General features: G+C 45.8%; 1 protein-coding gene across 4 annotated transcripts in view; it reads left to right on the forward strand.

Moving 5' to 3' along the window:
• HECTD4 (HECT domain E3 ubiquitin protein ligase 4) overlaps positions 1–14,813 on the forward strand; it is a 2,216,728-nt gene that overhangs the window by 1,312,030 nt on the left and 889,885 nt on the right. For all 4 annotated transcript variants that reach the window (XM_078667422.1, XM_078667425.1, XM_078667423.1 and 1 more), the window contains exons 54-55: positions 141–277; positions 2,575–2,735. In XM_078667422.1, coding sequence (XP_078523548.1) covers positions 141–277; positions 2,575–2,735 — 298 coding nt within the window. The remainder of the gene's footprint in view (positions 1–140; positions 278–2,574; positions 2,736–14,813) is intronic.

The raw sequence follows: 14,813 nt of genomic DNA on the forward strand, positions 1-14,813 counted from the left end.
ATATAATGTTATACTTGCTTCTTGATTTTTGTAGCTATTGTAGCATATTTACTTTTGTTTAAATATTCTTACCTAATTTACTTGTTACTTGTGACTCCATCCAAAGAGTAATGTCTCTTAAATTCTGTTTTCTTTGTTAGGCCTAACTGTGGTGATACGATCTCCTGACAGCAACAATGTTGCCAGCAGTTCCGTTGGGACAGCTTTGCCTAAATTTGCAATACGTGGGATGCTGAAGACATTTGCTCTACATGGAGTTGTCCTTGATGTTGATTCAGTGAGAAATATAGATTTATATATACATATATGTATACCCTCATGTGCATTCATGTTTGGGCTGGGTATATTTTTTATGCAAGTCACCTCTTGTTTTTGCCGTACATGCTTAATGTCCTTTTTTTTAATAAATGTATTTGTTCTGCAGAACTAATCAAGGGATAAGAGAAGCTAGCTAGTCTAGCTCTTAGTGAAAAGTAGAGTTTGTATCGTAACCAAACAGAGGATTTAGATTTGCTGTTTTAGGTCTCTATTGCCCCCTTTTGCAATTTCTGAACTGCTTTATTTAATCTATTTCAGTTGAACAGCAACCTACCCACTGACTTTTTCTTTGTTCATGCACTTTTTATCATTTATAGCGCATATTGTCACATTAGATTTCTCTTTAATTACAGTTTGAATGCGGATCCATTAAATCTATCGTTTCACTCGTGTTCTCAAGTATTAACTATGAAAACATTGAAAATATACTTCTATCTCAGAATTGTTTAAAAATCCCTCCTTTGCAATCTAGGTGTGATTGACAGAAGACTATGATGAGGTTGATTATTGTGGGTGTAGCTAACAAGTGTATGTCTAAAATAATCAATATTGAATCCGGTTTACTAAAGGAAAATTTGGGCTTGTTACCAAACGTTTTGGGAAGTTTGTAGTAAGGCCTGTTGTTTACTAAATGCCTGAAGAGTAGGAAAGGACAGAAGAATTTAAATATGTGCAGTTGTTTACTTTTCATCAATGAGCCAGTCTGACAGCTTGTGTCCAACTCTTCTGCTTCAGAGTTAATGTTTCATGGCTTCCAAAAACCAACAAGACATTCCAAAGGAGCTAGGTTTATAATTTCCTAAATATATTATCTTAATATTTTATGTTCTCAAATGTATTTAAAAATTGAATACGTTTGGCTTCTTTAGTACATTTAGGTGGCAAATGCTGAGCTGAATCTGCTGTATGATGCGCCTTTATTTGTAGAACTAAACGTACACTTTCTTTTAACTCCTTTGACCACTAATATCATTTTCATGGTCATTCAGAAATGTAGACTAATGTCAGAATTGCTGAATAAATCATTCTGGAGCATTGCTGCTAGCCCTACGTAGGCAACTGTAACAGCTTTAAAAAGAATCAAAAGAATTAAGCTATTTCGATGTAGGTTTTCTTGGAAAACCAAGCTTAGTATAGTTTTCTCACCGAGTCAGTTGGTACAATTCTTCATGATTTTAACATGCTTTCCTATAGCAGAAGACCACAGTGCTCTGAAATGATTAGTACAAAGAAAAACATGATTCAACATGAATTTATTTTTTGCCTAGGTTAGTTCTTCAAAGTGAGTGTCCTTAGACAAACATACTGAAATTGCATATGTGAAAATTACTAACTACTCTTCAAGCCCCTTCACAGTAGTTATCTAAGGTTACAGACTGGAGTGATTAAGATTTCTTAAATGAGAAATTAAGGAAATACTATAGTAGTATAGGACAAGTGTGTCTCGAGCTTATAGCTCAAGTTGGGAGACTACTCTTTGTTAAGGTTAGGATAGCAGTTAGCAATGTGCGTGTGCCAGGAATCTTGGATTTGTGTTTTGTAAATCATGTTTTGGTAGTAAACTGGGACGTCAGATTTATGTGATTAATACTCCTGCTGAAAACGTTCTGAGTCTACTTTGTTAGGTAGTCAAAGGCTTTAATTTAATCCCTAATGACAATGTTCACACTTCTGGTTTTTCCATCATGCACATAAGGTTCAAGCGAAACATAATTACAAATCATGGTATGGATGCAGAGATGATGATAGCTGATACTTTCTGATTGGATTCTCTCATATTTTTACAGTTACATCTGTACTCCGTCCATTACTCAGTAAAAGGCTACATGGTAATATCGCACAAATTGTATGCAAGAGTTGTGTGCCTGTTTGTGTTAGTTCTCCTTATTTCTATGTTGTATGTTAAATAAGTAGCCCTCTTGTATATTTAACAGCAAAATGTCTTGCACACAAAATGTGCTCTTCTCGGAAATCTCTTCATAATTTTTATAATTTGGGTCTATGCCAGTTCAAAATGACAGATCGGTAGATCCGCAAAGATTCTGAAATTAATGTGGTGAACGGTTATTTAAGATTTTTGCCTAGGGTAGGCAGGCTGCAGACTTTTGAAAACTAGATATTTACTAAGATTCTCCAAGACAGCCAAGGAACTTTAAAAGTTGCGTTGCATGTAGGTTCATTACCACAAATTGCATTAAGGCCAAACTCATGTAGTTTATTAAAGTTGTGTTCAAGTACTTAATTCTTACATTACAGGTCAATGAGTTGGTGCAAGTAGAGACTTACCTACGAAGTGAAGGAGTTTTGGTAAGATACTGGTATCCAATTGACATGCTGGAACGACCGCCTGTGGGATATAGGAGAACTGCAACAAATGGCCTGGTGACATTGGACAGCACAAATATCCAGATTCACAGGTGAATACTGAATCCATATATATGTACTAGCCACCATACCACTACCTTCACAATTTTTGGAAATGCCTGCTGATGATGATATGGTATTTTTAGAAAAAATTGAAATGTTCTCCGTTTTTTACCCACCTATATTGTTTAGCTTGCTGGTTGGATGGATGCTTCGTTCTACAGATTCCTCCACATTCAAAAATCCCAGGTTCCAGACTGGATCCAGAAATGTATTTCTGATGGAGACTTCTAGCTTCATATTCCTCGTCTTGTGAATAATCTCCAGGCATCTTACTGGATCAAGAAACGTTTCAGCAGAACATCAGTTGGCACTTTGCAGCTACGCACTGATGCTGTTCCACTCTGAAAATTATGTTTGGAGCCTATATAGGCGTTGATGTTTGCTCCTTTCTTTCCGTGCCACCAGACACGGATCCGGAGCTCCCTTCATGTCTCTCAGAGACATTTACGTCAAACTTTTCTTCAGTGTGCAAGGGATGTCACCCATGAAAACAACAAGTTTTAAGCCCTCTGGGGACTGTGGTAAACAAATATCTGTGACAGATCCCCACCAGGTATGCCTGTGGTGTCTGGGATCAGGCCATGACTGCACGGCATGCAGCAACTGTGCATTGATGAACACATTGACTATTGGGGACCGTAAGGCAAAACTTTACATTGGCAACTATAAAAAGATTCCTCATCAGGACTTCTCAAAGTCACGGTCCATGTCAAAAGTTTGATCCCCGTCCTTTTTCCGTTCCCAGATTCAAAAAAGCCACTTTAGAGGCCGGCCTTTGTGGTCCGAATAGTCTGTACGTCAAAAAAAGGAACACAATAAATTGAAGCAGGATTCCACCCCCCCACGCCACTCACCTTGGTCTGAGCAGGCTCAAGGGCAGTGACAAAACTCTTGATCTTGCTCCTGAAGTTGATTCACTGCGGAGCCAGTCCCGCAGACGTTTCCAGCACAACCCGAGATTCCAGGGCCAGTAGCCACAACACATCAGATCGAAGAGTTCTCCGCACAGTTGTGCTCCTGCTCTTTGGATCCCTAACCGTCTCTCTCTCTGCGGCACACAAACAGATTATCGAGAGGGTGTCAGCGCCATAAGTAGTACGTGGTTGTTATTCCAGCTACTTTCTGGTGCCCAAGAAAGATGGAGGCATGTGGCGAACGGGGAAATTCAAGAATGTTCACCCAAGCCCAGGTCTTATCAGCCCTTGACACTCTAGACTGGATGGTAGCGCTAGACCTGCAGGATGCCTATTTCCATATATCTGTCCTGCTGTCTAACCTGTGCTACCCGTAGTTTGTAGTTGTTCAGGAGCATTTTCAGGTTGCAGTGTTCCTCTTTGGTCTCAAATGTGTACCGTGTGATGTCGTGGTAGCAGCAAACCTTCAGATGTCAGGGGTACTAGTCTTCCCATACCTTGATGAATGGCTGTTGATGGCGGGCTTACCCCGAGCAATCTTCAGCCACCTCAAGACTAAGGTGAACCTCCTGTCATCCTTGAGGTTTACTATCAACATGCTGACGTCACAACCTGACACCTTCTCAGACATGCTCTTTCATCAGAACCATTCTGGATACGGCTCAGCTTCATGCCTTTCCCCCAGCAAAGAGAGCCCAGGACAGGCTATGATTCTGATCCTTAAGCCTTGGTCCTGGATGGCAATGAGATTGACTGAGGTTGCTGGGCCTGATGGCCTCCTGCTATTCGCGGGAATATCTTTTTGTGAATATACAAATATATTTTTATGTTTAAATCAAGTTTAAGAAGGGTACAGACAATCAAAAATTAATTCGGCAATAAATCATGAAGGAAATATAGTGCAGCTTGTCCTACAATTCATGAATAAAAACATCTATTCCAATATAATCAAAAAGTGACATATCTCCTGATACAAATAATAGTCACTTAAATACATTGAGTATTTGCGAAGTAGATGGTAAAGTCGACGTTTTTCTTAATGAATTGTAGGACAAGCTGCACTATACCTCCTTCATGATTTATTGCTGAATTAATTTTTGATTGTCTGTATATTTACAGAAAGATCTTCCTGTATGTGTGCTGTTTCTCTCTGTCCATTCATTGAATGTTCAAATTGGTGAAATTCTGGTTTGTGATCTGATTAGACTTAACCATCGATTAATTCCTTTACAAATAACTTTAAAGTACACTTTTTTAAGTAAAATCCCTTTTAGGCACCTTGACGTGATACTGTTGGAATTGCCCAAGCCTCCGAGGGTTTTTTTGGGTTCCCCACATTCTCACATTATACTCCTGCTATTCTAGCATGCCATGTGGCACATGCAGGCTCTTCAGTGGGATCTGAAGTCCCAGAGGTGACCCCACTTTCCTTTCCCAACACCCCACCCCTGAGAGCTTGGTAGTTCATGTCTCTACTTCCATAAGCGCATTCCCTACTGCCTCACCGAAAAGGGAATCAAAGAAGCTGGATCATTTTGGGAAGATTTTCTCTTCCGTCAGCTTGGGACTGAAGTCGGTAAACACTGCATGCCTTTTGGGCCATTATATCCACTCTGTGTGGGACTTGGTTGCACAGGTGTTATCTCAGTGTCCGGAGGAAGCCCAGACAGTGCTCTACAAGGCTGTTGCCGCTGGGAGGGATGCGGCCAAGTTTGCCATCCGGTGTGGACTGGATATTGCCGACTCCCTGGGTAGAATGATTTCTACGTTGGTAGGTTTCTACATCGGTAGCTCTTAGATGCTATGCCTGGATGAGGTCGCTGGCTTTTCTGGGGATGTCCAGAACACCTTGATGGACATGCCCTTTGATGGCCGTCGCCTTTTTGGCGACAAAGCAGACAACGCTCTAGAGCATTTCAAGGACTCAGGGGCTACGGCCAAGTCTTTGGGTATCTCCACTCGCCCTGCGCAGTCTACTTTTCGCCCCTTTTGTGGCTACGGAGGGTTGCCCCGTTACGCCCCGCCCAGAGCCACAGGCCGCAGCAAGTTACACAGCCTTGCGAGGCCCAACCGGCAGGCCAGTCCACCAAACTCCCCCCCTGCAGCAGCCTCCAAACCGTCCTAGTCCGACATTTCAGGCCCACCAAACGCAAGTGGGCGGCTGGATTCACCATCACCTCCCCCACTGGCAGCAGGTTGGTTTTGCAGATAGTCCAAAGGTGCTACTCCCTCTGCTTCGAGGCTACCCTCGCAGCCATGCCACCGCAATACCACCACATGTCGGAGGATCACCTGGTCCTTCTCCAGCAGGAAGTTACCTCTCTCTTGGCCAAGGGAGCTATTGAGCGTGTTCCTGTCCCAGAAGTAGGTTGTGGTTTTTATTCCCACTACTTTCTGGTTCCCCTCGGGTGTTCATGAAAGTGATGGCGGTGGTCACAGCTCATCTGCACAGATCAGGAATTTCAGTCTTCCCCCATCTCGACGACTGGTTGTTGAAGGCGGGCTCACCCTGGGCAGTTGTCTCCCACCTCCAGACTACGGCCGACCTCCTGCATTCGCTGGGGTTCTTCATCAATGTGCCGAAGTCGCACCTGATTCCCTCTCAGAAGCTCCTCTTCATTGGAGCGGTTCTGGACACAACGCAGTCTCGGGCCTACCTCCCGAACAGCGAGTCCGGGATATTCAGGCTGTTTTCGATCTTTCAGCCTCTATCCCGTGTTTCAGTCAGAATGAACTTGAAGCTGCTGGGCCTCATGGCATCCTGCTGGTCGTTCATGCCAGGTGGCATATGTGGGCTCTGCAGTAGGACCTGAAGTTCCAGTGGGTGCAGCATCAGGGGAATCTGTCTGATTGCGTCCAGATCTCGGAGGGCACTGCACGACAATTGCAGTGGTGACTCACGAACCAGGATTGGGTCAATGGCAGATCCCTCTGCCTTCCCCAACCAGAACACACAGTGGTAACAGATGCGTCCATTCTGGGATGGGGCGGCCACATGGGAGAGGCAGAGATCAGAGGTATCTGGTCTCCGGCGGAGTCTGGGCTCCACATAAACCTTCTGGATCTTCAGGCGATTGGTCTTGCACTAAAAGCATTCCTCCCCTCTGTCCGGGGAATAGTAGTGCTGGTGTTCACGGACAACACCACCGCCATGTGGTACTGCAAAAAACAGGGCTGGTGGGGTCGCGTTCTGGACCCTATGTCAGGAGGCTCTACGCCTCTGGACATGGCTGGAACATCAGGGCATGTGCCTGGTGGTTCAACACCTGGCAGGTTCCCTGACCGCCAGAGCAGACTAACTAAGCCGCAGGTGCATGATGGAGCACGAATGGCGTGTTCACTCAGAGGTGGTGCAAAGCCTCTTTCATTAGGGAAAAGATCCTTCGTTAGATCTATTCGCCACCGAAGAGAACGCGCAATCTCAGCAATTCTGCCTGTTAGGATTTTCAAGGCGGCACTCGCTAGGCGACGCTTTTCGCCACAAGGGGAGTTGCAGTCTGTTGTACGCCTATACCACTTCTGCCCAGAGTGCTGAAGAAGATCAGGCGCGACCGAGCTCAAGTCATTTTCGTGGCTCCAGGTTTGGGCACAAAAAGTCCGGTATCCCCAGCTGCTCAACATGGCCTTCGATCCTCCGATCGGACTGGCTCTTCAGGAAGATTTTCTATTGCAGCAGCAGGGGACGGTTCTCCACCCGAACCTGTTCAGCCTCCACCTCCTTATGTGGAGATTGAGTGGCGGCAGTTGACGTCATTTGACCTGCCTCACAAAGTCTGCGATGTCATCTTCGCAGCCAGGCGTCACTCCACTAAGACGGTATACGCATGTCGGTGGAACAAATTTGTGGCATGGTGCACAGCAAAGGCTGTGGATCCCCTCTCTGCCCCTCTTTCTGAGGTTTTCTTGTTCCTCCTTTCTTTGACCCAGCAGGGTTCTGCTCTGGGCACTATCAAGGGCTATCTCTCGGCCATCTCTGCCTTCCTTCTGCTTCCAGATCAGGCTTTTCTTTTCAAGTCACCGGTTGTCAATCGGTTTCTGAAAGGAATAACTCACCTCTTTCCTCCTATTCCTTTCATTATGCCTCAGTGGACTTGGATCTAGTTTTAACCTATTTAATTTGCGCTCCCTTTGAGCCGCTTCACAACTGTCCTTTTAGACTTCTCACGCTTAAGACTGCTTTCCTGGTTGCCATCACCCCGGCCAGGAGGGTGAGTGAACTCCAGGCTCTTTCATCTAAGCCTCCTTTCTTGTCCGTCCATCCAGACAAAGTGGTACCTCAGGACTCGTCCATCCTTCTTGCCCAAGATTGTCACTGCTTTTCACATCGGACCGACCATCACTTTGCCCACCTTCTTTCCACCTCCGCATCCTTCAAAAGAGGAGGAGAGGCTCCACCGTCTGGACCCAAAACGTGCGCTTGCCTTTTATCGAGATCGCACCAAACAGTTCCGGGTGGGTAACCAGCTCTTTGTTGGGTACGTGGGTGCAAAGAAAGGTCAGGCCGTACACAAACTAACTATCTCCCAATGGGTTGTTTTGTGTATCAAGGCCTGCTATTCTCTGGCGAAGAAGGAGCCTGCAGTGGGGCTGCGTGACCATTCTACCAGGGCAACGGCAGCAACTACTGCTCTGGGACATGGCGTTCCTCTTAATGACATCTGTCAGGCAGCTACGTGGGCCTTGCTGCACACGTTTACAAAACACTACTGTCTTGACAGTCCGGTCCAGAGAGACAGGTTCTTTGGATGTTCTGTTCTCCAGGATTTTCTGGAGTGATCTTGGTTCCCAGACGTACCACAGGGGTTGGTATTGCTGGGGTATCTATTCTAAAGTAAGGAATCTATAACTAACGTGTTTTATTTTCTTATGAACAAGTTACTTACCTTCGATAACAATGTATCGGTAAGAAACATGAGTTAGTTACAAATTCCTTACCGCCCCACCCATCCTCCCTGTTCTGTGAACTGATTTCTAGGGTTAAGGATATCCTTTCAGGGCCGTAGTTTTGTGAACCAGTGGTTAATGTCTTGCATGGCTCTGCGTTTCTGGCGCGGAAAGTTGTGTACAGAACTGAGGTCAGCGCGCAAGTGCAGCATCTAAGTAACTGCCACAACGTCCTCCTGGCGACACGACGCTAACGACGGTAGTGGAGCCGACCTACACCACATTCCGACACGCAGAGGTACTGCTGACAAAAAAACTTTCCGGATCCAGTCTGACTCCTTGGGTAATATTAAGGTAAGGAATCTATAACTAACTAATGTTTCTTACATCGTTACAGAATGTAAGTAACTTGTTCATTTAGCATCAGCTAGCCGACCACAAGTTGAGTCTCCACCCAGAGGAGTTTCAGGTCATCTTTGCCTGGTGGAGCATCATTGATGTGGATCTTTTTACCACTACGCAGGGACCCGTTCCTGAGAGTCCTGCACCCTCCACTGTCCATTGTGGGTAGTTTTGAGGGGGTGAGGGAGGACATATATAGATTTAAATTGAGCTTTCTTTTTAACTTCTCATTTCCTCCCCTACCCTTGATTCCTCGGGGTCTGAGGAAGATTCAAGCCCAGAACCTAATGGCCCTGGATTAACTGAGTTGGGTATGGTCCGGAGACCATCTGCACCTCTACCTGTGTCTTTACTCTGCCTATATCAAAGGGCAGACATCCTCTGCCAGTCAGAGAGGCAGGTTCTGCATCCCAACCCTTAGTTTACATCTTCATGCTTGGAGTTTGAGTGGGGACACGTGTGCTCCTTCCTGTTGCCATCTGAGGCAGTCAATGTGATCCTGTGTACTCATCGCCCTCCACCAAGTCTATCTATTCCAGGGTGCGGAATAGATTAGTTCCATGTTGTGCTGGACAACACATGGATCCCTTAAAAATCCACCTGTCTGATGTCATCCAGTTTGCGCTCTTGCTGGCCTAGCCGGGCTAAGTGGTGGCTACTGTCAGGAAATACATAGCAGCCATGTTGGCTTTTCTCGGTCTCCCAGGTCAGCCATCTCTATTAAAGTCTTCTGTTGTGATGAGTTTCCTCAAGGGGCTGACAAGTTTCCTCCAGTCACTTCTTCATACCCAAATTGGACCTGAACTTAGTTTTGACGTTTTGAAAGAGCTTTCCCTGGAGCGCAACTCTTTTTTTAAATGTTTTTTTTTATTAGGAAGGGACGATCAGCGCAGTAGCCGCTGACAATTTCCGTTTAAAATGAAAGTGAAATTAGCTGATTGGCGAACTTCACTTTCACAGAATCAGTACTCAGGAGCATATATCAGTCACCAAGCACCGATTTGAATTGGGGAGGTATAGTTAGAAAAAAGGAGAATCTTTCCTTTCAAATGATATCACTCGCAAGTAGATTCCTGGTTGGGGGGGGAGTGGGGAGATCTCCAAGCAGGGATCCACTCACTAGACACTAGGGATGTATATTGTGGGGGCGATAGTCCACCCGGGCATGGGCCTGCACCTCTCCTTGCCTTGGGCACCCCCTGGGTGGTGGATTTCGGTGTTCACCCCAATCTCCCCCCCCCCCGTGTTAGAAGAAAGCCCACTAGACACCAAGGCATACTTTTTCTTGGGGGTGCTCCCAATTGGCATATGATTCCCTCCATCAGGGGTCACATTAGTCTTTCTGCCCCCCCTTCTTGGGGGTGGATGGTGGTTCTCACCCCAAATCTACCCTTCCAGTGTGCAGAAAGCCTATTTGACACCAGGAAATATGTTTAAAAAACATAGGAGTAGGGGCTGCCCACTATGGGCATGACCATGCCCCCTCCCTTAAAAGGGTGCAACAGTGAGGTGTGCCCTAAACCTCCCCTGGGTGGGGTAGGGGCAGAAAGCCCACTACACACCAGGAATTTCAAAACTGCTAAAAAAAACAATTGGGTGGGGCAGCCTACGCTGTCATCGAGATATACCCTGCCCCAGTAGGGGCAATAGTGTCTTTCTTATCTTCTGGAGGCAGAAAGGAGGTTAGTCCCATATGTGGGGTTCCTCCAAATCTTGCCCCATGGAGTTGCCAAGCCCGCTAGACATCAGGGATTTTGCATTTGGGGTAAATGCTAGGCGTGCAGGCGTCACACTGAAATTGGGCCATACTCCCACTACAAAAGGGACAAACAAGTATTTTGGCCTCCCCGAAGGGCAGAGAGAGGCTTTTCCCCCCAGGGGACAGATGGCACACTGGATGGCAGGAATATATTTCTTAAGAAAGAATGGGGTGGATCTGGTCCATCCTGACAAACACCCCACCCTTACGGAAAAAGCCTCAACAGTCTTTCTGCTCCACTGCAGAATAAAACATCCCCATCCCAGTGGCAAGTGAGAGAACAGTTGATTTTTTGGGGTGTTGTTTTTACTTCTGGGCAAGGAGAGTGTGGCTAAATCCCAATATTGTACCATTTGTCATGCTGAATTACTGCACTTTTTAGGCTTGGATAGGCCGCCGCTTGGGTAACCCTCGAGACCCAGGCATTTCTGGCAACTAGACACCCGTGGATGTCTAAGGGTGTCTGCTTCACATGGATTCCTCAGTGTTTTCTTACCTTCAAGTACCCGCAGGCGTTGTATGGTGGAACCACACGTGCCTTTACAACGCCATCGTTACAACACATGCGTCTTTCCCCCTCATGTCTTTACCACAAAACGTTTTACCATGCATATGCTTTTACCACGCATGCCTTTACAACGGAAATGTCCACTCTGAAGCCTGAAATAACCCTGCCACCTAAAAGCCCATACCCACATTAAACTCTAGAAATACTCTTGCCACCCAAAAACCCATACCCACTTTAAATCCTAAAAATACCCATGCCACCTAAAAACCCACTGCCATCCTAAACCATAAAATTACCCTTGCCACCCAAAACCCATACCCACCCTAAATCATAAGTATACCCGTGGTGTGGCTTGGTCAGCGAGGCAATGGCAGTGTAACCCTGCCGCTCCTGACCAGAAAGACCGATTTACGAGTGTTTCCCGGTACCATTCGATCACCCAAAACCACTGCCATAGAAAGAACTGCGGAAGACAACTCTCAAAGCTCAATCGATACCAAGCTCCGGATTACTTCTGAGGCCACAAGTAACACTTCACAAAATGGCCGCTATAGTCGCACCAGTGGGCATGGTCCCAGAACTTTGGGCACTCACAACTGACGAAGGTAGACTTGCTTTAACCCTCATTATAGAGCACAATTTCCATAGCGCTGTGCTCTGCATCTTCCCCGCTGCCTTATCGATGTACCCGCTGTAATCCTTAGCGTGTCAGGCTAACCACCACTTCATCTGGCCTGATCCTAAGATGGCACCCTGACACCCACGACATCTGTAGAATTCACGGAATGGGCAGCCTCTGGGGCCATCATCAATCAAAAGCAGATACCTCATATAAAATATGCCCAGCATGAGTGCCCCATAATCAGCTCAATTCTATACTCGTACGCCTAAACAAATACCGAGACTGCGGCCGTGCAGTTGCTCCCGTCTACTCCAGAGCACGCTCCCGCCGTCATTCTACAGTCTTTCACCGAAACCACCATCATACAAAAGCAGCTACCCTGCTCCTTATCCAGTACTATCTATGATCACACATCATGCAAATGTTCCTACCTCCCTCTGGAGCGTGCCGACAACCTGCAATCCTCAGTAATTTGAGTGGCGTGCTGTGATCGATGAACTGTATGCAGAGAGCAGTATGTAGTCTGCAGTCTTCCACCGAAATCACCACCAAATAAAAGCAACTATCCTGCATAAAAATACCCCCGGCACCTGTGCCCTTTACTCAGCGCAAATCAGTGCTCACATACTGCGTGGATGTTTGTGCCTCCTTCGGTACACCAATGACCTACAGTCTTCACAAAAATGAGCAGCTAACTGTAAGCTGATCACGAGCGCCCTGTTAGCGACCTCATTTAGTATTTTACCAAGGCCACAGCAACAGGCTAAAAATGAAGGGTGCTTAGCAAGCTGATCTGACCAACTCTAAACAGGTGTCACTAAGCACTCTAAAGCGGACCATCCAGTGCCAGATTCTCCAATAAAGGGAAAATCGGACATCAACTGAACCATGGAAATGATTTTGAAGAAGCAAGTGGACATTCATGATCTAACTTAAACATACTAAATCCAACACGGATGCCATGCAAGTGCAACTGAGCACCAAAGCCGAAAAATTGAAATCACTCAGATCGTCCACCAGAACCCTTAACAAAGATGTGGCGGAGTTAGAAGTTAGAAATCGCAAGAGTAACCAGCGTATCTTTGGGGTCCCAGAGGGCTCAGAGGACTCTGATGCCTCCTGTCTGGTGTTCCTAGAGAAATGGCTTTCCAAGAATACTGAAATCACCTTCGCCAAAGAATTTGAACTCGAACGCGCACACCATGTTCCTTCCTTCAGATGAACGAATAAACCAACCACCCAGCAAATTGTCTGCAAACCACTCTGCTTTCAACACGCGGAGCTGATACTTAATTACATGCGTAAAAATTACCACATCTTCTGTAATGAGCATAAAATATACGTCTCTCAAGATTACTTTAAAGCAACACAAGAATCAAGAAAGGTGTTCCAAGCCCTTTGCTCTCAAGAAGAATGAATATCCAATTCTCCTTTGCTGGCACAACAATGCTTAGGATACTACTCGAAGGCCGGCATCACCTATTCACAGACCCAAAGATCTCTCCAACTTCTTGGCAGAACCAGGATCCAGGTTCCAAACAATGCAAGATATGACTGGTATCTCATGATGGAGAGTTCTCACTATTGGCTCAGACTCTCCGGGACATTTCTCCTAGCAGATAAGATCTGATTTGCTAATCCGCTGTTGTTGTTGTCATATTTATGATATCGGTTGTTAATGCCTGTTTGCCTACAAATGCTTTGTCCTTACGTCTACATTGGTAGCCTGGAAGTTTGGTGGCTCTTCAAGTTGTGTGGGTGTTTCCTCAGGGATCAGCATTGAGCCCTACACTGGTTAATGTGTACCTTATGCCTTTGGCGGCAATGGGAGAGTCGATGGGCGCGAAAGTAGTCTCATATGCAGACGACATACAGCTTCTCTTCTCCTGTGGAAGGGGGAGAGGAACTAGACGGGGAGCTCATCACAAACTGCCTCTCCAAGGTGTTTCAGTGGTTGGCTCTGCACCAACTGAAATGCAACCCGTACAAGACTGAAATCATAATTTCTGGGGCTTCTTCCTCTAGCCTCTCGAGATCTTGCTGGCCTAAGGATGCCCTGCTGCTGGACCCTCAACAGAGTCCTGTAAGGAATCTAGGTATCAAATTTGATGGCACCCTCTCCTTTCAACCTCGGATCCAAGCTCTGACCAGTTCCTGTTTCGGAATACTCCTATGCTAAAAAGATTCCTACCCCTTCTGTCCGAGTAGGCTAGAAAAAAAGGTTATCCAGGCTCTAATCATCTCGAGACTGGATTATGGTAATGCCCTTTACCTTGGTCTCCCAGCGTACCTTCTGAGTAGACTACAGGCAGTGCAGAACTCAGCAGCCAGACTCCTACTTAAACTGCCCCCTAGTTCTCCCATGACTGCTCATTTAAAGCCCCTTCATTGGCTCCCAGTAGAAAAAAGGCTACAATTTAAGGCCATTGTTTTAATGCATTAAGCCTTGCATGGTTCAGAAGCCGGCTACCTCAGAGAAAGGATTTATGACTACATCCCGGCTTGCACTCTGTGTTCTTCTTCTGCACATTTGGCTAAAGTTCCTTGTATCTATCAGCTTAGTATTGGCGGCAGATCATTTTCTTGCTTGGGGCTGCTTAACTGGAATAAGCTCCTGAGGGCCCTGCGCATAACCGGTGATATTCCCGCTTTTAAAAAGAAACTGAAAACCTGGCTTGTCACACAATCTGTCTAGGCTTACAAGCTGTTGCCGTATGTCTTTAGCACCGGGACACTCTTCTGAGTAGCTGTGCGCTCTATAAATAGCTATAACATAAAATATTCTCAATAGCATTTCTAATTCATCTATAGCCAGTAACACTCATTCAGTTCAACTATAGCCAGTAACACTCTATAGTATCCTCCCAGGTATTATCCACTTGGGTAGTCATCACAAAGTCACAACTTATCCTATGAGTTATTATCCAGTGCATCTGATAAAGACATCTAGCTGCAGATTCTTTAACTTATGAATTTGTC

Source organism: Lissotriton helveticus, chromosome 11 (assembly GCF_964261635.1).
Source record: "Lissotriton helveticus chromosome 11, aLisHel1.1, whole genome shotgun sequence".
Taxonomy (NCBI): Eukaryota; Metazoa; Chordata; class Amphibia; order Caudata; family Salamandridae; genus Lissotriton; species Lissotriton helveticus.